Source organism: Ambystoma mexicanum, chromosome 2p, assembly GCF_040938575.1.
Source record: "Ambystoma mexicanum isolate Mex_15411 chromosome 2p, UKY_AmexF1_1, whole genome shotgun sequence".
NCBI lineage: Eukaryota > Metazoa > Chordata > Amphibia > Caudata > Ambystomatidae > Ambystoma > Ambystoma mexicanum.
In genome coordinates, this window is record NC_090923.1 from 1,242,504,941 (window position 1) to 1,242,531,651 (window position 26,711).

Genomic DNA, 26,711 nt, shown 5'->3' on the forward strand with positions numbered 1-26,711 from the left:
ATCCACCGGTCCTCTATCGATCTTGTTTGAAAAAATCTTAACTGTTTCGAGAGTACTTTGTCTCTTTCTGATGATACTGCCTCACATTCTAGGAGAAGATGTTTAACTGACTCAAGAGTATCTTTTTCATTGCAAAAACGACCGTCTCCATTGTTCACTCCACGCTTTCCTCTACTATGTAGGTAACCATTCGCTGGCAACACATCCATTCGAATCTGGAGAAGTTTATGTCTATGAAATTTACTTGGAAAATATTGTAGATATTCTGGTAAGGTATCTCTTTTCCGACTGGCATTTTCCACGTTTTTAGTTGATTCATATGATATTTTAGTTTCTCTTGTTTTTATCCAGTCGGAATCTTTTAGTTTTCTTTTTACTCTATCAGGGTTTTCTATTAGTTCAGTTGTATTTGAGTTAATGTCGTCTAAGTACGCACTCCAATTTGCCTTCCATTTATTCAATAGTTCCCCACTTTTACCTATACCATTTCTTGTCAGACTTTTGTAGCCAATCACCCCATCTTTTACCAGGATCTTTCTCAGTAATAGTATTGATTTCCAACAAATGATCGAGTTCAGTGATTGGAGACCCAATTCCACTCTTATTGCCGAAATTGGCAAACATCTTGGAAGATTTAGTAATGGTTTCCAAAATTTGCTTTCGAGTGAGTCCCATATCTTCCAGCTTACGTTCAGTCCAGCTTCTCCACCGTAGGTTAATATTGGAGTGACTTTTTGGATGTAAAACATCCTCGCTGATATCAACGAGAATTTACCAAAGCGGGCATTTATGATTTTGGCTTGTGAACACAGCATTTTTACCTTTGTCGTAAGATCTCTTTTCCAATTTTCTTCCTAGATCGATGAGTTGAACAGTATTCCCAGGTAACACATTTCTTTCACATTTTCCAATATCTGGGAACCTATTCTCCATTTGAAGTCTTTTGTTGTAACTCTTTTATTCCCTCCAATTTTTATGATTTTGGATTTTTTGTGTGTTTATTATTAGGTCATTGTTATCCATGTAAGTTTGTAGACCGGCTAGTAGATGTTGTAGCCCTATTTCTGTTTGGTTTAGAATCACCAAGTCATCAGCATAACATATTGTTGGAACCTCTGTGTTATTGAGACTTGGGGGATGGTGATTTATCTGATTCAATTCTTCTGGAAGGTCAGCAATGTATAGTTTGAAGAGCGTTGCCGCCAATGGGCTGACTCCTCTATTCATTTTTATTTCTTTTGACAGGGCTCCTTGGGTGTTTAATCTTACTCTTGTTGTAGTATTCTTATGTAGTGCCATTATTGGTTGTAATATTGAGTCTGGGCACATTTTTTAAGTTTTCCCCAAAGCTTGTTGCGGTTGACTCCATCAAACGCTTGCCTCAGGTCTATGAAGGCAAGATAAAGTTTTTCTTTGGCCTTTATTGTGTTCAATTTCATCAGTGATAGGATGAACAAATTGAGGTCTGTTCCTGTACCCTTTGTAAATACTGTTTGTCTTGGGTCAATGATGTTTTTTGAAGTCGCCCATTCAGTCAGTTTCTTTTGCAATATTGTGGCATAGACTTTAACAATTACATCCAATAAGGATATTGGTCTGTAATTAGTGGGGATTTCTCTCGACCCGTTCTTAAAGATTGGAATTATTACACTTGATGTCCACGATTCTGGGATTTTTTTTGCAGATTTATATTTGTTCAAAGAGTGCCAGAATAAATTTGGACCAAACTTTTGGATCTTTTTTCAGTTCTACATTTGTCAGTCCACCTGGGCCAGCCGCCCCTGAGTTCTTTAATTTTTTGATTGCCATTTCGATATCTAATTCGTTGAGATTCATGAACCAATCCCCATCACGCACTCCTATTATAGATGTGACTCCATGGTCATTACTTCCGAAGACTTTCGAAAAATTAGTGATCCATTCACTTTCTTTGACATTGTTATTCATCCTGCTTTGTTGATTTAAAGTTTGTGTATTGAGCAGGGTCCAAATGTCTCTTGTTGTTTGATGTCCTAGTGCGTTAATCACCATTTCCCCTTGTTCTTGTTCACAATGTTTTTAGAATTCCATCAGCCAGTTTTTGTACTGTTGATTCTTTTTCTTTATTTGTTGTATTTTCTCGAATGGATCTTTGACATTTTTTTTAATCTAGTGGATGTCCTTTTTCAACACCTTTTTCCTCGTTCCCACTTGTATGCTGTATTGATGTTTTGGCTTGAGCAATGGTAATCTCATACCCGTATTCTTTGTTGTGGATGAGTTTAATAACCATTTATACGAGATGTCGTCGCCTGGTTCTCTTTTGACGTTTTGATACGCATCCGTTAATTTTTGAATATCGATGTTCTTTAATCTCACTCTGTTACCAGCACAGTGTGTCTCCAATTGACATGACTGCTCTCCTATTTGATGTTCGTTCGTTGCTGTCCACGACATTTTTAAGATGTTATGGTCGCTACTCTGCTGTGATAAAATCTCAAGACTGTGAATTTGGTCTAGATTATCCTTTGATATCCATATGTAGTCTATTAATGATTTATGGTTTCCGCTTTGCCAAGTGTGTTACCCCGGGATATCTCACATTTTGTATTCTTTTATTTTTTTTTAAAACATAGTTTATTCTAATTTTAACATTAGTGACAGAAATAAGAACAAATGATACATTAAAGAGTGATAATCAGAAAAAATATAAGTCATTGTTTTACATGAAAAGATAACATTCAGAATCTGCGGAATATACAAAAAGAAAACACCATATTTACAGAAAATTAACGTGGTAAATGAGAATAGAACAAGGGGTAAGAGAGAAGCAAGAGAAAAATAAATAAATAAATAAATAAAATAAACATTTTAAAAAATAACAAAAAAAAGGGGTCATGGTGCTTGGGTTCGGTGGGGAGGGGAGGGAGTTGGGGAACCTAAGGGACATCAAACATATAAGTCATTAAAGGCATTCCAAATCGCAAGATACTTGTCCATTCTTTTTATTCGTTGATAACTGGTTTTCTTTCTGTTCGATAGAATGTCATTTCGTTGGGACCTGTTTTCTTTATAATGTGTTGGTCCGTTATGTTTGTTTGTCCTTGTTTATCTCTGTCATATGATAACTCTATTGCAGTTGTTGCATCTGTTTTGTGCACTAATGCAATATTTACTGGTCGTTGTATAATTTCTGGCCTTTTTGAAACGGCACGCCCAGAAAATGTATGCCCCACTCCTTTGTTGGTAATGTTTTTAGTGTTTGTGACATTCTCCAATTGCGTGCCCAGAACTTGAGTCTGCTCGATTCTCGCTAGAGATTCACTGCCCCGTTCACTCTCTCCATCCAGACTCGCCCTCCCTCCTTCCAGCCGGTCGGAGAGAGACTCGAGTTCCAGTAACTCTGCGTTCATTACATCCACATCTGCATTTCCGGTTCGCTCGCACTCACGGGTCTCTGTACCCTGCGACATGTTGTTCCCGTCGCTTCGTGCAAGTAAGTGTTTTGGACGTGTGGGGAGTTTAGTCGGCACTTGTGGTACATGTGGGCTGGTGTGTGCGGGAATCCAGTCGACTTCATCGCAATTCCCGCTCCCACCTCCCCTCCAGCAACTTCACCCTCATCCATACTTACTTTACTTACTTTATGTTTATGTGTTGATGGTTGATTACCTTCTTTCGTGTTGATGTTGTTGGATTCGTCTGAGTCCCCGCCTTCCATGCGTGGGTTTGCTCTTGTGCTCGGTCGTATCACTCGCTCTCGGTTCACTGGAGTTCCGGGTATTTCAGGGAGCCCTGGAGCAGTCCTGGTGCAAGACTGGGGACAGAATGGACTCCTGCCCGGACTCACGCACGGCGCTATGCGCCTGCGCTCAGTTTTTAAAGGAAAAGTCTTTAATTCCAGCACTGCTGCTCCAACGCCGTAGTAGCCGTAGTAGCTCTTCCACTGCTCACACGTCTGCTCACCACTGGGACTGGGACTATTTCAGGAATAAACTTTAAAGACTTCTATCTCTGCAGCAAGACTCTGCAAAAATTGTAAACATTTGGCAGTTTAAAAGTGATATTTATGTGCTTTCTTTTGAGACGTGATAGAAGTCACTGACACCTTGGGGACAGAAAGGGCAATGTATTGAAGCATCTGGACAGAAGGAACAGAACTTCAGGGGCCCTAAGACGCACTGTTTCTGAGATATGTGCACTCAAACGTGCAAAACATCAATGTGGTCATAGAGGGACTGGACAAAGCTCATTTCAACCGTCTCGACGCCAGGAACAAACCGGAAAACCCATGTTTCAAGGCCCTAGGAAGCACCGTTTCCAAGATATCTGCACCGCAATGCATTGCAACATGCTGGACCCCGCCAAGGTGAGGCAATAGGGGGGGAGAGCACACAGAAGGTCCCATTTTGCTGCAGCACGCCAATTCTCCCCTCCCCTCCACGTCTGCTTCATGATTGTCAACAACTGATGAGTGTTATGTCTGTCTACAGAACCCGTGTGAAGTACGGGCACTTTTTGCTAGTACAAATCTAAAATACAAAAAGCAGGGAGAAGAAGAATGCATTCTTGTTGGAAGTAGGACCTATAACATGTATAGAATTGTGGAGGGTCATTTGAAATTCTCGTGAACAACTGAAAAAGAATTGAAATCATTGGAAAAAAGGTTGATAGTTTTGTTTTGCATGTCCCAATGTAAGGTAGAGAACTTTAGTCATGCGTGTCTCTTTATGGATGTGACCAATAGACAGCCAATGGCTGCTGAGTTGGTGATGTACCTGAGCAATTGCAATTCTCTGAAACTGGCCAGTCTGCCCTCTCTAAGAGAGAACAGAAATTCTTCTTTGAATCCCACCGGGAAGAGATATGTGGCTCTGTCCATCTCATTCCACAGCAACTGGTCATAGAGACCTGGACTGTAGCACCAAAGACATAGGACAGTGAAGACAATTCCATGGCTTTTCCCCCCTTAGCTGAAGTTATCAAGCACTTTCTCACTTCTTGAGCATTGAGTTTAATGCCCAAGAAGTGAGCATGCCCTTGCATGGTCTCCCAGACAGAGAAGAAAGTGCAACAGGTAAATGCCCCTTCTCTGTAAGGTACATTTCTTAAATAAACATAATTGAATTCCTTGTCATAAACATTCTTCATGATTAGCCTGGGAAATGCGTTAAGTGTGGGGCTGAAGAAATATAATTTTCTAGGTGACAAGACCAGCAGCTTTTCAAAACACTGTTTCTTGAGGGGAGCTGTTTGGAAAGAGTTTCTTTTTGTTGCTTTCCTCCCAAAGACTTCTATGGATTACCCTTTCTTTTTGCTTTGTTTTGACTTCTTTCCTGACATTTTGGAGGTAAGTGAAGCTTTCTGCTTTAATTCCTTGCCTCGTGCTCATTTTTATGGGGAGGCGGATCAGTCAATAAGACTATCAGTGCTGAGATACTTTGTCCCTCTTTATGGGTTTGTTGTATTTTTACAACTGCAAACAACCCCATAAAGTGAAGGGTGGTTAGGATACATTAGATCCTTATTTCTTTTTATTTTGTAACTTTTGTGTTGCAATGAAATATGACCAGGATGGGATGGTGGCAGAAGATGTTTTCCTACCATGTTTGGAACTTTCTACTTGTGCACTTTTACAACTACTGCAAATGGCTACTAAGAGTGACTAGCACTCTTAGATGTCCATACCACAAGCTTCTTGCCTGGCCTTTGGCCTTCTTCCTGCACTCTCTGGACCGGAATTACCTTACATGGAATGCCCTTTCCAATAGTGCAGATCGTTACTATTGGTGGGCCTGGGCGAGCTTCCAGTCCAAATCCTGGATAAAAGGAGGACTCCTGCAGCCATTCCACAGATCATGATTGTAGCCAAGATGCCTATGAAGCAGTTCAATGTCCTGTTGACCAGAGGACAACTCCTTCAACCAACCCAAACTCCAGTGAACTCCCATCGAAGCCCATATCCTCTGCACGATCTCAAGTAGACCCTCGTCAGTGCTTCCACCAACTTGACCTCAAGAACCAATTACTTGAAGCCATGGACAAAGGCAAGGCCTCACTCCTCCTACTCCTAGATTTCTCAGCAGCCTTTGACTTGGTTGACCACAAGATCCTGTGCAAACATCTCACTGACACAGCTCACTTCTCCCAAGAAGCCACCACCTGGATCACCTCCTTCCTGGATGGTCGAGCTATGAGAGTCTTTTCAGACCAGGCATCTGCCTTGCCATCACCCATCGGTTGTGGAGTCCCACAAGGTTCATGTACCTCCCCCACTCTCTATAATCTATTCACTCTCCCCCTTTTCAGCGAACTAGAAGACTTTGGCATAGCCTTTACGAACTATGCCGATGACACACAAATTCTTCTCCCTCTAACAGGCAACTATGAGCAAGACCTCAACACCTTCCAAGACATATATGCACGCATCCAGGCTTGGATGGCGGCCAATGGCCTATGTCTAAACGGGGAAAAAACTGAAATACTACTGGTAGGCCCCAAAGAATCCCTAAAAAAACTAGATGACAAATATAGCTCCTTCAGCATTTAGGACACTGTCATTACAACCTCTGCTGCAGAGAAAACCCTTGGTGTCTACCTGGACTCCACCCTATCAATGGATAGGCAAGTTAGCGCCATATCATCATCAGCAGCCCTTACCTCAAAAATCATAAATGCTGTGAAACCCTACCTATCACCAAAAAACTGCCTAAACATTGCTAGAGCCACAATTGGCGCAAAGTTGGATTACTGTAACATCCTACTCGTAGGAACCTCCGCAAACAACATCAACAGACTGCCAATTGCACAAAACAGGGCCCTTAGAGCTGCACTCAGGATCCCCAGGAGAGAGCACATCTCCCAGGTAAGAAAAGAGGCCCACTGGTTCCCGGTCAAAGAGCGCATAACATTCAAAGCCCTCACAATCACACACAGGTGCCTTGCCCAGACCGCCCCAGCATACCTAGCAGAAAGAATACACCAGGCTCCTGCCCACAGACCAAAACGTGACCAATACTCACACCAACTCTCAGTCCGAGCATTCAACAGAGCTACAGCCGGCGGAACCAGCTTTGAAGTTCCAGGCCCCTAAAGCCTGGAACTCGCTTCCGCTCAGTTTAAGAAATGAAGAATCCCTCACAACATTCAGAAAAGTACTAAAAACAAAGTTTTTCAACTAAACCGTTACCATACTGCACTTGCTCCAACATTGTTCATCTGTAACTTCGGAACACCGCTCTACAATGTCATTGAATGTCTATATTTGCCTCTGTAACTAATGTTATAACATGCATTAAGTGAATATTCTGTAATAGCGCCACAATGCCTCCGTGCCGCTGGGCCCTTTATAAATCCAAATAAATAAATAAATAAATGGACCAGTGGGAAAAAACAGTCTGCACCCTGCTTGAGGATCTGTGTCTTCTGAGCCTTCAAAAGTGTTCCTGGGGGTGTGGCCAAGATGGCAGCAGTATGGGAGCTCCTCTTATGAGCTCTGAGAACACGTACCTTGTTAGACTACTCCGAGTATGTGATTTCGCTCCAGCAGCGGCTTACGGGACATTGAACAGTCCCAGGAGGGGTTTCTTCCGTTGTTGGACCGATGAGGGAGCCGTGCTCTGGGGCACCTGTGAGGTGCTCGGCAAGCCTGGGGCTCTAGAGACACATGTGGGAGATCTGTCTTCCGACAGCGAGTTCACCATAAGCCCTCTCCCAGGGGGATCTGCAAGGTGACTAGATGGAAGCTGTAATGAGGCAAATCCATCGGTGAAGCCACAGGAGCCATCTTTATTATGGGCAGCATTCACCATGCAACAACAGTCTAGCCGAATGGAAGGTGCCCATCATTTTCAGGGCTGCAATGCCTTAACCCTTGAGGTGTTGAGAATTCTCTGACCCCCACCATAAAAAGTGATACCTCATAATTATTCACGTGTACAGTACCTCACATACCAAATTAATGGAAATATTAAACAGCTTCAGAGGAGTGTAACTCACGGCAAATCCTATACTTCAGGATTCCGATTATTACCCCAAGAGCCTTGTCTCCTTTGCACACAGATCCATAAATTAGCCAACATAACAGACAGTGAAATGGCTACTGGTAAGACCAAGAAAAGGGATAAAGGAGCAGAAGCCGATTTCTTTACACAGCGTAGCAGACATCCCAGTATTGGGGAGGCCTGGCCTACATCGCCGTCTGGGGACCTAGTATTGGCTGCACTGGGGTGGATTGAGACATCAATATCACAGCTGGAGAACAAGTTTGATAAACTTAGCAAAAAAGTAGCGCAACTGGAAACTAGAGCATCCACTCTCAAACACAGAACCACAGAATTAGACCAGCAATCTAGCCAAATGTCTCCTTTGGTGAAACAAATGGGAAATGAAATAGAGGCCTAACTAAATTGGGCACTTAGAGGCTGAATCTCCGGCGCTACCACGCCAAAGGTGTGAATAGGACAATAATATGAATACAGTAAGGCAAGCCTGTTGCAGGTGACAGAAGATTGGTGAGTCCTGGTGCCCAGCTGGACTCAGAAAAGAACAGAATTTAAATGAACACTGTTTCAGTATGCTGGTTTGCAATTGATTAATTTGCTGCCAAAAAATATTGCAGGTGCAAGTCCCATAAAGAATGTTGTAAAACCCCACAGACAACACGTGTTTCGTCCCTCTGGGTCTTTATCTAGGCCTATTGTCCTCTTAATTGTGATTAGTAAGTTAAAGGAAGAGGTCGATGAGCACCAATTATGACTCCAACAGACTTTATGTAAAGACAGTTGCCGAATACCAAATTGATAAAATGGTCCCGACAGATGTCGGTTGCAACTAAACATGTGCTTGCAGGCCTGCTAATTCAAGCCAATCCTGTTTGGAGGAGATGTGTAAAAGAACTTTGCCAATAAAGCCGACAAAGCGGGGAGCAGTCCAGTGATCTGTATACTACATGCTAGAGAACTGTTTTATGGTTGCTCTAAAGTGTTTCTAATTAACATTTTACACTGGTTATGGAATAAAATGCTTTCTATCTTCTCCTAAGAGTAGATGTATATATAGTGAGTGATAATATTTCCCTAGAGATTTTCTTACTTAATCTTTAAAGGCCTGATAAATCATCGTATACTTTGGGAAGTACCTTCCAAACTGGAATTATTGGTTGTTGTTCTGTGTGGGCTCATTGTAGCCCTAGACCACTCTCACACCCCCTCGTACGTCTAAGCCTTACCTTTCTGCTACCTACATTGATTGTGTTTGGCTAGACTTTGGCGTCTTTCCTGTTCCCCATAATAGGTTGGCCTGCCCAAATCCGACCCCAGGGTTGATTTTGGAAATCCATTTTAACAGCAGGAAATGCACTTATATTAAGTAAAAATACACCCAGAGCCATAGCTGTAGCCTCCCTCTTCAAAAGATAAATCAATGTTCTAAACATTACCAATGAGGTGCTCAGTTTTCTTTCAAAGAAGTCTATTTTGAAAAAAATATATTCTGTGATTATTTGTGTCACGGTTTTGTGTGATGTGGAGAATCTATTTGTGAACTGTTGATTATCTCTATGGAAGTGCATACTTTAACCATCCAGGTCTCCAAGGTATCAAATATTTTGGTGTGTGGCCCCATTGAACAGAGCTGGAATTGTGATGTGTTTCCCAAGATTAGGAAACCAGCAAAAATGGTCTCCCCAGATCACACATTTTGGGGAAATTAAAAGTCCATGCATGAGCCGCCATATGCTGCCCTGAAGTGATCTGCACTGAAGTGATCAGATGTTGCCAATGATCAGAGATGAACTTCCAAGCTCAGAGCAGCTCTGCCAAAGCCTATTATTATTTTGCATTTAAGCCCATTCAACTGTGATTAACATGTGATGGCTTGAGGTGAGTGATTGGGAGTAGTTGTTGTCCCTAAAGATGTGAAAATGGTGGGTGATTCGAAATGGGGGGTTTATAAAGCTGCATGCTCGGTGAAATAATGACTACACAAAGGTGATTGTATCATGCATTTTCTTTCAGTCTTGATAGAGTTGAAAACCCTGATCAGATTATTTTAGGGTAATATTAATTTGCATGCTTGTACGTTTTGGCTTTAAAACAGGAGGTGGTAAATAACGTTGCTATTTTGGCTCAACAGGTCACTATAATAAATTATTTATTTTTAGGTTGTTTTATTATGTGATTTGAGCACATTTTCTGCACTCTATAAAACAGCCCTTTTGTACAATTTTTACTAGCCTATCACTGGCCTTCCCATAGAATTTCAGCATAATATATTTCCATTACCAGCACTGCCAACTAAGAAAACAGGTGAAATATTTTATGGAAGGGTATGAAGGTTTATTGGATGACTGTTCCCAATGAAGTCTATGGTGGGAATTTGACATGTTGGCAGAGTGAAAATGAGTCTAAGAGGGTAACACCTTCCAAATGAGGATAAATAGAGACGCATTGAAGTTGGTTGGTGGTTCCAGGAAAAGGATGCAGATGACGAAAACACAATGCTGTGAAAGGTGGCTAAGGAAACAAAATGATACATAGAAAGAGTGTGCCAATTTTAAATAGTTATGCTCATTCATTGTCCAGATATAGATATACAAACCATTGTCATCATTTCCCTGTTGGTCTTAGGGTTCATGGGAGGTTCTGTAAGGAGAACAGGATGTTCCTCTGGGGCAACACGAAGCTCGTTGTAGAAGGTGTGGTGCCAGATATCACTCATATCCTCCCAGTTGGTGACAATACCGTGCTCAATGGGGTACTTCAAGGACAGGATACCCCTCTTGCTCTGAGCTTCATCACCAATGTAGCTGTCCTTGTGGCCCATGCCAATTATTACCCCCTAGAAAAAAGTTGATTAATGTGTTCAAAAGGAATTCTTCACATGTGCTTGCAATGAACTAAAACATACATCTTTTTGCAAAAGGGAATATTCAATCTGAAATTAATATTAATATCCAGTCAGTGTTTCACAATATCGGAAATGAATATGTATGACTAAATGTTATATTATATGAATGTTAATGGAAATTCTTTGTAGATGTTTTATTCAGTCATTCTGAAGCCCCCACTGGATTTTCTTATTTGGTGGGTTATCCAGCCCCATCCCTTATTTTAAGCTCTTCATGGACCACTTGTTGAAAGTACTCCCACAATCACACCTCTGGACTTGATAGTCGTTTTACTTTTGGCTTTTTACGTGGCAGTGAAACCATTACTTGTAAAACAACATGATTGTCCTAGGAAGTGATGGCAGGAGAGACATGACATGTCATCGGGGACTGTGATGAACTGCCATCTGGCAGGGTGTAGAGGAACTGGCTATTTTTATTAATTAGGTAATTCCACCTCAGAAAGGCTGATATTCTAACCAGGCCCCCCTTTCATATGCTCCATGCCAAAGGCATAGTGTACACCTGTGCCCTGCTGAATCAGTATCCTGATCTGCAGTGCCTGCTCTCCAGTGGCACAGAGCAGGTTTGGGAGTCACTGGCGCCAACCTGAAAGCTGAAGTGTCAGCCAAGTCATTGCAGCACAGGGGTTACATTTAGGATATGAACCCCTGTTTCCCAAATCACATAACTGTGATACTATTCTGGCGGCGGTTTTACCCTTTTTAATATAAGCTATTACTCAGTTTAAGGTATGGTGCTTGTATCTCTCATACTTATTGCAGCCACATCAAATTAATATCACACATGTCCCAGTCCTGTGAGCTTAGTCCAGCCATGGAAGGGTTATGTGTATACTGGTCAGACAGCCTTGCCCTGCCACTTTTAGGGCAGGAGACTGAATGGCTGGGCCTCTCTTTTTGATTCTGTGCAAGGTTGGGTAATACCTCTCCCCAGCAGGACAGCATCCCAGCAGGAGCAGGCCTGTGAAACAGGAATCAAAGGGCACACACATCCCAAAAGGAATAGCCTCACACCAGGGTGCTGCATACCAAAAGGTCCTTTGATGCTATTGACAAGGGGAAGGGGAGGAGTTAGTGTAGACTGGGGGTGCTCAGACCAGTTGGAGGAAGATGATACCATCTTGTTTTCTCTCTATATCTCTCTGTCCCCTCCACCTCCTTTAACACAAAGCCGTTTTGGTGTGATGTCCGAAGGCAAAGCCCACTTGCCTCAGGAACAGGGATTGGGCCCCTTAAAGCAGGCTTGCTTTAGTCCAATCACATGTGGATGTTTTCCCCCATTATGCTTCTCTTGCCCCCAGGCACTGTCCTTCATTCCCTCCCATACTGTCATTTCTTCTTCTCTGTGCTGTCATTCCTCATTCCTTCCCTCCATGCTAAATGTAAAATGAAATAAACAACTACAAACGCCAAAACTATTGGCATTGCCAATACTTGTTTAACTCTCGCTTCAGAATGGAAAATCCATTATACAGCCCTGAGATGTTTATTACAAATGCGTTCAGCAACAACTGAGAGATAGGGGAAGAAAAGAAAAGTGAGACAGAAGAGGGGATAGAGGGAAATACATGGGGTGGGAAGTGAGCCAGAGGTTAGATATGTGGTAGGAGAAACTGGAGGGAGACAGAGAGAGAGTGTGTGTGTGTGAGAGCGACAGAGAGAAAGAGAGGGAGGGAGGGTAAGAGAGGTAGGTGGGATGAGTGAAAGGGTACAGAGATGAAAACAGGAGAGAAAGGAAATAGATTAGCAGTAAAGGAGCCAAGAGTGCATGCTAGGGAGACATAAAGTGTGAAAGAGGAGATGAGATGGAGTTGAAGAGTTAGGTATGAGGTAGGGAATGTAGAGAGGGCGAAGTAGCGGGACGGAAGGTAACCAAGTGTGTAAGTGACAGGGAAAGAGAAAAGGTATGCTGGTGAGATGAGACATAGGAAGGGAAAGTGAGCAAAAAATGTGCAGAAAAATGTAATGAATGGATGAGAAAAAGGAAAGGTAGGGGGGGAGAGGAAAAAGACAGAGAGATAACATGTGAGGGGGTAAAGGAGTGGGAGAAATGGTGAAGCAAGCAAAAACATGAGAAAGGTGAAGCAGTCACGAAGTGGAGAGATAGAAGTCACTCATGGGACGAGAGAGCACGGTGAGTTCAGGTGATAAGGAAAGGAGGAGAGAAGGGGTCATGAGGGGGGAGAGAGAGATGTGTGCACAGTAAGCAATAGAGGCAGGCAGAGAGGGAAACACCCTCATGAAGGGGGCTAGTGAGAGCACGAAGAATAGTCAGGCAGTGAGACAATGTCTGAGCATGAGGTGAGAGGCAAAGCAGTTATAAAAAAGGGTCTGGGCGCCAAGTGAGCGAGTGAGAGAGACGGGTACAGTGAGCAAAGGAGCAGCACAGACAGGTCCTGCAAGTGGGGCGTGTCCCTTTGATATGATTGGGCCCTAATGTCCGCTTTCAACTCTAGTAATAGTAGTGAATACGTTTATTTAGATATAAAATCCATTTAAAAAAACACAAAAAACAATTATATTAAAAACATTACACTTGTAACAATTTATCACCATTAAAAAGCAAAACAGTATAATTAAAAACCTCTAAAACTTGAATCTATTGACTACTTCCAGGGCTGCCTTTGTAAAGTGGGCTAAATCATATTTCTTTTAAAACACGTCGTTGCACTGAAACTCTGAGCAAAGGGTGCAACCCTGTATGTTCGAAAGTGCGAAAATGCCATAGCCAGTTTTTCCCAGGTAAGAAGGTGCAACCGCCAATCTCCCTTCTCCCTATCTGACAAACATGAACTGGCCCCAAATAAAGATTGATAATACTTTCAACACTCTGCCAGCTTCATGGACAACCGCGATTTACATTTTAGTTTTAACAGGAATTGGCAGTGCCAACAGTTTTTTTGCAGGCATGGGTAGACATTTTCCAGGCCCTGATGTAATGGAATTAACTGGCCATTAATGGTGGTTCTTGGGCATACAATAGCAGTGCCTGGCAAATTCCTAGCTAATATTCAGTGTAGGAAACGAACCAGAACAAGGAAGAATGCAAAGGGCTACCCAGGAAACTCCCAGACCACTCCTCAAGCCAGGCTCTCAGAGCACAAGCAGCCTGCACTTCATAAAGCCCAGCACTTGAAACTGAATGCAGAAACAGCCAAAGACTCACATCCTGTTTTGCCAGTAGGTATATATGTCTTGCAATTTACAGATATTATTGGTTAGGGTTAGTATTTTGACCAATGAAAACAGCAGAGTACGACTTCCATTATTTGCTGAAAAGCATTTCTTGTTGACTCACTATCAGACATGTTTCAAATTTAAAATTGTGGGCATTGTTATGTTCCCATAATGCTCTTTGCAATTATACAAATCGCCAGGCTTGGGTTCTATGAAGAGATACTGGGCCTCATTATGGGTCCGGCGGTAACTGTGCCGGTACAACCAGCAGGTAGCCGCCGGACCTGTAATGATTTACCAGCGCCTGACTTTCCGGAAACACCCGGGCATTACAACCCCGGCGGTCCGGTAAGTCAGGCGCCGGTAAAATGTAGATCCCCATTCCCATAGGGTCCCATAGGACTCTATGGGAATGGGGACCATGGAAGCACCGGCACCGTTAATAATGGTGCCAGTGCTTCCGTGAAAGTCTGCGGGCGGGTGCCGTTCTGCCAGGCAAGTCAGACCTGCCGGGCGGGATGGCACCCGCCCTGCAGACTTGTACTTTGCTGGTCCGGAAACAACGGTGCCGGTAAGCTTACCGGCACTGTTGTTTCCAGACCGGCAAAGCTGTAATGAGCGCCACTGTATTGCGACCTGGCATGGGGCCACGCCCCCAGGCCCACCCACTCCTCCCCAAGTAGGAGAGGGTTTTCTGAGTAAATTATTGCCATTTCCAGCACTGCTAATACCAATATATTAGCCAAAGCTTTTGGCTTTGCCAATTCCTTGTTTTAACATGAATTTAGTGAAGGACAGCAATACTGTTTATAAAATCAAGTAGCCAAAGGCACACTTGGTTAAGGCATTTTTATGGCTCTGGAAGCGCATTTAAAGCTCCTAATAACCTCTTAACTCAGGGATCTATGTGATTTCCTCGCAACAGTTTGATAAAAAATGCTTTAGTACATTTTGTGGCAAAAAGGTAGGGGGGATCCCGACTGCCCCCCCACCCCCACTTCACCCCACCTTTCTAAGTACCTAATTCCAACCCCTCCCATCTACATTTTGCAGTAAGCTGTGGTAGAAAAAAACTAAGAGCAAATGGGCTTCGAGCAAACTCGTCGTCTGCAAGGAAACGGGACAGTCCCTTAACTCACAGGAGACTGCTTTCAAATAGCACTGGCAGGTACTTCCTGAACACAATTTGATATTACTGCTTGATAATGCTTGTATAAAAATATCCTAGGAGGGGCAGGAAGTGGGTGTGAATGGCAATAAGGATAAGCATGGCAATGGGCAGTCAATGGGTTGGCAAATAATCAAACAACACCTGCAAGCTTTGTGTCAATCCTCATATCCCATCTCGCTCTTAGATTTGTATCTTTATTCAATTTATAGAGCGCCTTTTGCCAATGGCGCTGTACTATAAAATAATCAAATAAACAGTACAATCATAAATGAAACAGATTAATACAAAATTACATTAACAGAGAACGAAAAAGCATTTTGTTTTTACTTTTAAGAAACTAGAGACGCAAGAAAATAAAATGTAAGATTAGTTTGGAAAGTAGAAAGACATGAAGAAGAACAAAGCGGGAGGGCATTCCGATGCTTGGGAGCTAAAAAGAGAAAAAGAACGAATACGAGACCAGTCACAAGGTGATTTAGGAACAGTCAAAAGAAATGGCTTCTGAGATCACAAGAAGTGCAAGGGAACATAGAACAAAGGTAAAGAGGAGAGATGCAGGGGGCCAGGCTGTGAGTACACTTAAAAACAATAGAGAGAAAATGATACAAAAGATGGGATTCAAAGGGAAGTAGTGAGATTAAGAGTAAAGAGGAAGGGATAGAGGAACGGGGATATAGAGAAAAAAGAAGACGAACAGAAGAATTATAAATAGAATGGAGAGGGAAAAGATGACAAGTAGGAAGACAATGTAATAACGATGAGTAGTAATCAATACAAGAGAAAACCAGAGAAAAAAGAAGATGTTTAGTGGCGTGAAAAGAAAGATCGGCGAAAGCACGACGAATGTTAAACAGAGCAATATGGAGGGAAAAAGAAAGAGAAGAATCAAAGATGATGCCCAGAGTGCGCGCTGAAGCATAAAAGGAAAGAGTAGATGGAGGAAAGGCAAGAGGAGAGGGAGAAGGGATGGGAGAAATAGTAGAGGGGGGAAGAACAGAACCTTCGTTTTTGAGGGATTTAAATGTAGGCAGCGAGAAGACATCCAATTCTGGACAGCTACAAGACAGTTTGAAACATTGGAGTGTAGGACAGAGTCAAAGGAAGAAAACGAAAGAAAGATCTGTGTATCATCAGCATGAAGGTGAAAGGAGAGGTTAAAAGAAGAGATAAGAACAGAAAGAGGAGTTATGCAGAGAGAGAGAAAAAGAGTACCCAACACCGAACCCTGGGGGACACCATAACGAAGAGGAAAAGAAGAAGAAGAATGTCCAGCCCAGGTAACATTGTATGTATGTTGCGAAAGATAAGAACAAAACCAATTATGAACAGACCCAGAAATACCCAGGATGGAAAGAGAGGTGAAAAGGAGGGATTGATCCACAGTATGAAAAGCTGCAGATAAGTCGAGAAGAATAAGAATAGAAGAAAGCTCTGAGTAGGGAATTAGAAACATGAAGAAGTGCAGTTTCAGTAGAGTGAGACGGACGAAAGCCAGACTGCAAGGGGGGGAAGAAGAGAGTGAAGACTCAGATAACGGGTTACCTGGGAATAGGGAGTCCGTTCAAGAATTTTGGAGAGAAAAGGTAAGAGATAAATAGGCCAAAAGTTAGCAGGGTTTTTTTAAGAATCGGAAGAATAAGCGCATGCTTAAAGGCCACAGGGAAACAAGAGTGTCGAAAGGAGGAGTTAATGAGGGAAGCAAGATGAGGAAGGAAGTGGGGATATACTTTGGGAATAAGAGAAGAAGGGAGAGCGTGAGAAGGGGAAGCTGTAGTCCGTAAAAGGGGAAAACGACGAGAAAGAGTGTAGTGATAAAACAAGAGAAGAAGAAGAGGGAGAAGGAACAAAAGCTAGTCGAAGATTAGCTACTTTAGATGTAAAGTAATTAGCAAAATCAGATGGAGAAAGAGAAGAAAAAGCAGAAGGATCAGGAGTTTTAGGAGAAGGAATATTGTGTAGAAGCTGATAGAGACGTCGAGGGGGATGAGCTAGAGAAAGTATGAGTTCAGAAAAATAGGTTTTCTTTGCAGTGAGTAGAGCAGAATCAATGGAAGAGTGTAACATTGAAAGAGAAGTAAGATGAGAGGTATAATGAGAGCTTTTCCAAAGCCGTTTCGGCTTTATGCAAGTTACAACAGAGAGAAATAAGGATTGAAGTAAGCCACACTCCGTACGCCATAGTCACAATGGACGCAGTGATAGCGTTTCATTCAGTGAGATGGGACTGGCTTTATGCAACTTTGCATAGATTTGGTTTTGGGCGTGTATATATTAAGTGGGTCCAACTGGTGTATACTAGACCGATGGCTAGGGTTAAAAGGGGTAGATGTATCTCGGAGTCGTGGGAGTTAGGAAAAGGCACACGGCAAGGCTGCCCGTTATCACCGCTGCTTTATGTCCTTGCTATGGAGCCGATTGCCCAGTACCTCAGGACAGAATACAGAGACGTTGGCAATGAAATAGATGGGGCCAGGCACTTGATATCCTTGTATGCAAATGACACATTATTATATATTCAGAACCCGGAGGATAACTTGGAGCTGCTGCTAGAGGCTACAACACTTTTTGAGAAATTATCAAGGATTACCATCAGTATAGATAAATCAGCATTATTCCTGATAGCAGGACTGCGTAGGATAGAGAGTGGTGCGCTGCCAGTGCTGGCCCTACAGTGGAAAGAGTGCTTATTTAGGTACTTGGGGATTAACATGTAACACGACCCGGAGGAAGAGCACATACACAACACGCTACATGCACTGGAGTGTATCAAGAGCTCCATGAAGTTCTGGACAAAATAGCCACTGTCACTGGTGGGGAGGGCGGTTATGCTTAAGATGGTGGTATTGCCCAGACTAATACACTTTTTTGTGAATGTGCCATTTTACATACCTAGGAACTCTTTAAAGAAATTAGAGGGTATTAGCAGAAGCTTCTTGTGGCATAATGGGCGAAGCAGAATAGTGTTAGCATCATTATACAAGCCACATGCGGATGGGGGTATCAGAGTCCGGCACTTCGAATTAAATTACATAGCAGGGCAACTGCAATTTGTGATGGATTGGCTTGCGGAAGGCCCTACTCCGGTCACACAGATGTTGCAATCTACTGGATTACGTTATTATTTAAAGGAGATTTTGTTGATGGGGAAACCTTGAGGAAGCTGATGGTCACAACTGGTGTCCCTAGGTGTGAAAGTTTGGGATAGAGCTCTGGCAGTGATGGGGTTAACAGACCCTGTATCGCAACAGACTCCTCTGGTTTCAGTAATGTCATCTTTGCCTCAGGCTAGTTAGGGCGTACGCAAGTATTGGGAAGCCTACGGGGTGGCCACCATGAGGATTTGTTGCAGGACACTGAGTTTGTACCCTTCTTGGAATTAGCAAGACAGACTGGCATACACACAGGTCAATATATGTTACACAGCGCTATTAAGAGAGAAATTCTGCGTAGGTGGCCTATATACAGCAAATTAATGGAGAAACATTCGATAGTGGATATCCTATATGACATAGCCGAGGGCTGGCACGGTTGTAGGTCAATTGGTCGAATCTAAATGGTCGACAGGACAAATGATCGACACCAAAAGGCCGACAGGTCAAATGATCGAATTTTTATTTTTGTTGTTTTTTCACATTTATTTTTTGGGGGGGCCCCCCCAAACCCTTTTTTTTGCTAAAAAACCCTTTTTTCCCTAAACGAAAACCTAAAAAAATATATATAAATAAAAAAAAATAATTGGATCATTTGTCCTGTCGACCAAATTTTGGCGACCATTTGTCTGTCGACCATTTGACTAGACAGCGGCTGGCACACTATATCGCGGATATACAACCTCCTTCTGTCTAATGGGCCAGCTTTCCCACTGGCAATAAGGGGCAAATGGGATGAGGACCTGGGAGTTACCTTTGCAGAAACACAATGGGGGAGGATTCTGGTATACCACAAGAAGGTGTCAAGAAATGCAAGACTGCAGCCTATACAATTATTAGTGACGCATAGCAGATCTCCAGGTTTCTGGGAGCAGCAGCACAAGGATGTCCAAGGTGCAATGATATGAAAGCGGGATGCTTCATATGTTTTGGGCATGTCCAGTGGTGGGACTACATTGGCGGGAAGGGGCAAATAGATTACAAAAAGTGGGGCTAGAACTGGATGTGCTTTCCCTGTGTGCATGTCTGCTGGGTTGCTTCCCACGCCCCAAAGGCTGGAAACATGTTGCCAAGCTGAAGGATCTAGCGTGTATTCTGTCTAAACGCAGAATTGCTATGGCATGGAAATCGTTTAAAGACCCTGGAATAGAGGACTGGTGGAGGGACCTGTATAGGTGGGGAGTGGCAGAAACTGCGATATGGAAGGGTGCGGGCAGCGTGACTGTGTGGAAGCCTCTGGGGGAATCAGAGAATGGGAAGTCTTATTACAAACCCTGTTTGCTGAGGCAGCCTCTGAAGAATTAGAAGTGGATAGACCCTACTCGACGGAATGTAGGGTGTTTTATAGTAAGAGTTGGAAGCAGGCAAGAAGTAGGGGTGGGAATTGGGAGGGAGGGGAGGGAATGGGGAGAGAATCTGGGGGCAGGGTTTGTGACATGCAATGTGAAAAGGCTGTTGATATTGCATATGATAATGGTGTGTTAAGTTTCTGTTTGTGTTTTGGCAAAATCAATAAAATAGATATATTTTTTTTAAAGGCCTGAAGTAAGCCAAGGTTGTGAAGTTTTGTGAGTAGGAGAAAAAGGATGTAGAGGGAAAATGGAGTCAAGAACAGATTGTAAAGAAGAGTGAAGAGTACTAGCAGCTGAGTCAGGAGGAAGGGAGGAAAAGGACAACATTGGAGGAAGAGAAAAACTCAATGTGATCTATGTACTTCAATGCAATAGTTTCGGCTTATAGATGGCACTACTGCCACCTAATAGCCACAACTAAAAATAGATGCCCCATCTCCTCTTTTCATCCCACATCTGGCCAATGCTTACTGATACGGATCAGCCGTACCAAACACAGATGTTAAGGTGGGAAGAGACTCTGTCCATAGAACCTTGATCTGGAATCCACTTCCTGTCTTCTTTAATAGGACCACACTCATCTCCCCCAAAAAATTCTTTAAACCTACCTATCATGACTCTTCTGTGCCTTTGCTATGGCTGAATTCATCAAGCTAATCAAGCTTGTTTGTTGCTATGCCTAGAGGCAATACTACTGTTCGTGAGTGCCATCTCATCCAAATCACTCACTTTAAATGTGAACCATCTATACATGAATTCATGTCGCTTTGTTTGAAATATGAGCTTAAATTCGGATGGCGAACTGTCTGGAAGTGCTTGTTACTGATAATTTGCTTTGCAAACATATACTCAGTAATCCTACTGTTGAAACATTAACTAAGTTGGCTGTGAAATTCATAGGCTTGTATCTGCAGAAAGTACAAAGAAAGAAGCCTCTGGCCTATGCAACCCTCATTGTGCAAATGTGCAAATGTGCTTACATGGTGCTTTGGGCGCCCCACGATAGACGGAAAGACAACACGGGGAGCCTCATCTCCAGCGAAGCCAGCCTTGCACATGCCGGATCCATTGTCAATGACCAGTGCAGCAATGTCATCTTCCATGGTGATCTGTGAAAATGTGTAGAAGCATGAGTTTTTTATTATCCAGCTTTATTTGGCATTTTCTTAAGGTATCAAATCTCAAACGTCAGTAAATTAAAATAATATCAGGTGATCACCAACCATGTACACAATTACATCATATATTGAATATCAAATGAGGTTAAAGTTTTCAGGCAACTGGGGTCTATGGGTTAGATGTTCGTGGTCTGTGAGGTACTGGATGACGGTGAGCCAAGCAGAGTAAAAGGCATGATAGGAGTTATTGAGTATGGCAGTAATTTTCTCCATGGCCATCAGGGTCCAAACTCTCACGAACCCTTGTGCCACAATCGGCCCCTCCGATCGTTTGCATGATGCAGCCAAAGTAAGCGCAGCTGCCCGCAGTAGCTAAGTGACCACTTTCCCTTTGGGCCCCCATTTGGGTAACAACCTTCTTCATCAGTATCACCCAAAATGACTCCCAGGAAATGAGAACCCCTGAAAGATCTTTGATATGTGACAGTATGTTTGCTAGAATCCACACAGTTGAGGACAATTCTCACTGCAAGAGGTTACAGTGTCAGAGGCGGCCTCTTTTCGTTGTATTGTCGGCAAGCTGAAGTGCGGCTTGAGAGGTCAGTTTGACACGTCAGCGTGCAGAACGCGAGGAACGCAAGGGTCATTTCCTCTGATTGCGGCGAGTCGTGAGTTGCCGGAGCTCCGAGTCGGGAGCGGGGAGCGAGGAGCACTACTGCATGTGAAGTGCTCGGTCGCGCTTTTCCTCAGAGGTTGCGGCATTTTGGCAGCCCGACTGCACTATCTGAAGATCCCAGGGTTCCAGGGCTCCAGGAGCCATGGGTATGTGCAGTCACCGGTGAGCTCCCTATAACCTGGTACCTGGTACTGTCAAGGATTCCACTACACTAAGCTACACTACTCTAAGCATAGCGTAGATTCTGTCCTACATTTGCTATGATAACACGTTTCCCCAGATTCACGTATTCACAGGCATGGGCGTGCTAGTAGCTTTGGTTTAGTTTTCCACCTCTACCTCTGCTCCTTGTGCAGTGCAGGCAGGCTGAGCCCCTATCAGTCACAACAATACTGCTCTCACGATCACCGGTCGAGTTCAATTATAGACTCGGTGGTAAATCTCTTAGTGAATCAAATTCACCAAGGCAAATTATGGGAATCTATTACAAAACAGTCCCAGGAGAAGCCAGCTGTAACTGAAGGGGAAGCTTCAGATGAACAAGCATCCGCATTACATCTTGCCCTCCCAGCGAAATCTCTGTTACTCCAGTCGACCAGAAACATAAACAAAGAGTCAGATGACCAGGTTGTCGGCCCCCCCGAAGCCTGTAAAGTCACCCCATGTAATGAGCAGTGCGGCAAAGCAATGGAATCCAAAAGAGCACTGTAATTCCTTAATCAACCTCGAACCTGAGGCGACGGCTGCAAACTCCACCAAACTTTTGCCCGCTGACAAGAAGATCTCTCTCTCCTTTCTGGTGAGTGATGATGAACTATTAAGCCTCCCAGATGAGGCGGATGTACATTATACTTCAAAGAATGCGGCCCCAAGGGATCCAATACTGCTACCTGCTCAGCTGAAGACATCTGCAGCTGACAAATCTAAAAGCCCGAGCCAAGGCTTACAATTCTCAAGGTCTGTGTCGAGTCTTCCAATCAGTATTCCATCTTGCATTCTGTTACTAATGACGGTAGAGCCACCACCAGGCCGTGTTCAATCTCCTCTGCAAAAAGAACATTTATTTGAAAAAAAACACAAGACTCCATTTCAATCTGAGAGACACATTGCAAAGAGGTCGAAACAAACACCCGAGCCCTCAGATCAATAAAATCGCAGCAGCTATGCCTGCCAGGTGCCTGCGGAACCGGGAGCCCGACCCAGAGCATCGCCTGTCTTGCCCTTGCCACTGGCAGTACAAAAACTACCCGATTTGGATTCAAGCTCCATTGCTAGGGCCCGACGTCTACAACGCATTGCAGAGCTTAAGTTAAATTCTAAATACCCCCCTAGAGATCAAGATCAGCCAGTGGCACATGCAAGCACCCCTCAAGCCCTGAACAAGACTTTCAATGATGAAATTCAACCACTGAATCCAACAAGATATCTATCTCCCATCGATTCTCAGTTTTATTTGGATTGTTCAAATACTTCATCCTCTGAACAAGATGCAACCCCAGATAATGCCCTGCACGCAAACATCTCGGCTGAAGCATTAACGCAAATTCATAACAATGTTCTTGCGGCATCTGTGGTCGCGCTTGCGCCCTTTACCAAATTATATGAATCTTTATATGGGCAATTAAATGACCAAGGAGCAGTGATTCAAAACCTGGTTCAAAAAATAGAAAAAATCGATCTTTTTACCGAATTTCTTCAAACACAGATGACAAAAGATGCTGACCTATTAATCAGATGGCAAGAGCGTTTTAGCGATTTAGCAGCAAGACATCATTGCCAAAATGACACACTACTTGAAGGCTTACTAGAAGCCGTGAAATGGATGAGGAAAAATGTCAACCAAGATTTTCTGACCCAAAAAACGACAACCACCACACAAAGTAATTCAGCTGTTTCAAATGTTGATGTTTGACCTATAAATGTGACTAACTCTGTTTCAAACGGTGCTGAACTACCTGTAAACGTCGACATCATTCTTCCAGCGCCTCCACACCTTTCTTTACCAGAACCTGATATTTCTCAGGCTGGATTAGGTCCATTGAAAAATGCTGACCCTCCAAGGAACGAGTCTGTCCCTCTGCCGGACACTCCAGCGACAAATGAGGAAATTCCCGGCCCAGCGAGATTCCAACAAAATTTGTTCAATATCTTCAGTGGCCCAGCAAAAACTATAGCCACAACTAAAACAAGTAAACCAGGACCAAAGCTCGACAAAAAGAAAACCACAAATCGTGGAGAAAAAGACAAACAACTAAAAAGTAGATCTCAAAATGTAAAAAAATGTATAAGAATCTTGACAACACCAAAAAAAACAAGTCTGTTTGACTGGAAAAAAGATAAATCACAACCTGATCTTCATCAAATAAAAGTGCTGGCACAGACAAAAGGAGTAAACAAAGATCTGACCAAGCAATTGGCCAAGCGCCGACAAGCGGACTCTGACACAAAAAGTGCAGACAGCTCGGCAGCGGAAAGTTCTGTAGATTTATGTAATCTATCTACATACTCAATTAGAAGTGAAGCGGATTTCGACTCCGCCTCCGAGGCCCCTGCAACAACATGTATCGATAAATCTGCAGAGAAGAAACTCCTCCCAAAAGTGCAATTGAGTAAACGACAAATCCATGAAGCATCAAAAAACGAAAACTCCTATGAGTCAAAGGTCCCGAACTGACCTGTAAGTTCCAAGTTAAATCCAAAGCAAACATTGAACCAGAGAAAAAACGGATTACATCTTTGCTCCAGAGTACATGGCGACAAAAGCTCAAAATCTAACCTGAGAATATGGAAACTTCGTCTGCAGAACATTCAATATGACGAAAATGAAGTAAACCTGAACAGAGCAAATGTCTTGAAATTATTTGCCTGTGTTTCACAACTTCGGACAATAACGACTGACGATATAAATATCGTTGAGTATGCAACAGAAAAAACTACAGACCAGGTTTTGCTTCACATAACATCTCGTGCAGTAAAAAACATTCTTTTACACGCAACAGAAGAGCTACTTGTCTTCGGATTCGACATCACCCTGGAACCCGATTCGACAAGTCAAAATGGAATGCCAACAAGCAAAACAAACACAAATGATCTTCAAAGTGATGCTCGTCGGATGTCCTTTCGGAAATCATTATCGTTCCCCCAAATAACAAAAAGTGACCCGGAATACAAAGCCCGAACTGAAGGAAACAGATCTGATACTCGTTCAAGTAATGTGTTTCGTCAATAACAATGAGTGACCCGGTGGGGCGTGGCTTGGGCAGCCATGGAGTAGGACGTGCTTCCCGTGTAGCTCCGGAGGATCCGACAAATGATCCGTACAAACTACCTTTGAAAGTCCGCCATTGGTTCCAGAATTGATCACACACGCATGGGAATGGATGCTTCGCTCATTGTAAAAAGATCGAGAGAATCATAAGCGGGAGTCTGGAGGAATTGCTCGACGAACGACGGCAGCTGTTCGGTCCATTGTCACACAAGATGGCCGACAACGGAAGAAACTAAACTAGGGTACCCGAAGAGGACGAATAGAGGCGGCGGCCACGGGGACAGAACGACAATGGCGAAGTGAAGAGTGAACAAACCCCTGGGGGCTGTGGGCCTTGAGTCGTGGAGGCTTGGGTGCGGGCAGCAGAGGTGTGAAAATGCAGGCCGCACCACGACCAGCACGAGAGGCGCTCGCTCGGCATTGAACTAGTAGCGGTGAGAGGAGGTGGAGGTTGCGACTGCCTGGCGACCACCGCGACAGTCGGTAAAGAGCAGAAATTACGGTTGGGGAGACACTCGGTTGCTGAATCATAGACCCAACGAAAGCCGGAAAATGGCGGCGCGAGGGGCCGTGGGCAAGAATAAGAACAAACAACCCACGATGGACATTTTTGCGAAAGCACAACTGTCTCCTGCGGCCACCGCAACCAAGGGCCCGATGGCACAGGCTGAGGGCACCACAGCGGCTGATAATCATCATATTTTGGAAGCCATTACGGAGCTGAAGGAATCTTGGGGGGTTGCGATGTTGGACCTACGCACTTTCCTGGAGGCTAAATCGAAGCAGTGGGCATCGAAGTCTCCCTGCTGAGACAAGACGTCAGGGGACTGGCGGAACGCACAAGCAGCCTGGAGGGCGCAGTGAAATCTAACACGGACACCAGCACCAACAATACAAAGGAGATCCATGTCTTTAAGCAACAGGTGGCCAACTTGGAGTCTCGAGCAGAAGAAGCAGAAGGGAGAGCGAGGAGAAACAATATTCGTGTGGTGGGTTTGCCGGAAGGTGAGGAGGGCCAGGACCCGATTGATTACATTGAGAACTTACTCCTACAAGGAATTGGGGCCGGTACACTCTCGCAGGGATTTGTGGTGGAGCGCGCACATAGAGCCCTCACGCAGAAGCTGAGACCAGGGGCCCCTCGACGAGCGATAATTGCCAAAATACTGAACTACAAAGACCGGGAAAAAATACTGGAGTATTTTCGGAAAGGCAGAACAATCGAGAGGGCCTCGAGCACTATCACGGCATACCCGGATTACACTATGCTGGTCCGAAGGCAGCGGTACAGCTATGTAACTATCAAACGGAGGCTGCGGGCGGCTGGGATAAAATATATGCTGCTGTACCCTGCGAAATTGAAGGTCGTGCATAAGAGCAAAATGCATTTTTTTGACACTCCGGAAGAAGCAACAACATGGTTGGATCTGCAGGGCTGCCCGGATCAAGATACGGAGGAGACACAAAATGGACGTGAAAAGTGACTCAGACACGGTATGCATATTGCTATGGCGGCGAGCGAACATCCGAAGGGCGTCTAGGCGAAGGCTGAGAACGATGGGCCTGGCTGTAGGAGGCTGATATTCGATAACATATGGCGGATTGTAAGAGACTTGATGGACTTGAATATAGTGGCGGTTACATATATTTAAACTGTATAGCAATGTGTAGTTCGATGTGCTATTGGAGCGGCAGGGCGGTAGCACCCTACCCCCCGAATTGTAGTTGTAGTTATAGTAGGTTGGCCACTAGGGCGGCCTCACCCTGCGGAGCTTCGAGTACAGGCGGAAGCCGGAAAGAGCTAGATGCGGGGGAGCCTGAGATCCAGGGATGGAGCTGGGCAACAGTTGGGGGGAGAGTGTTGGGGAAGGGATGGGAGGCGGGGGGGTAGAGGGAGTGGGAAGTTCGGC

At 43.9% G+C, this 26,711-nt stretch overlaps 1 protein-coding gene across 1 annotated transcript in view; it reads right to left on the reverse strand.

Moving 5' to 3' along the window:
- The window catches only part of LOC138566028 (actin, cytoplasmic 3-like), a 118,724-nt gene that overhangs the window by 43,525 nt on the left and 48,488 nt on the right, over window positions 1-26,711 (reverse strand). The window contains exons 2-3 of the mRNA XM_069643082.1: window positions 20,720-20,848; window positions 10,579-10,818 (exon numbers count right to left, since the gene is read on the reverse strand). Of these exons, the coding sequence (XP_069499183.1) occupies window positions 10,579-10,818; window positions 20,720-20,842 (363 nt within the window). The 5' untranslated portion in view covers window positions 20,843-20,848. The remainder of the gene's footprint in view (window positions 1-10,578; window positions 10,819-20,719; window positions 20,849-26,711) is intronic.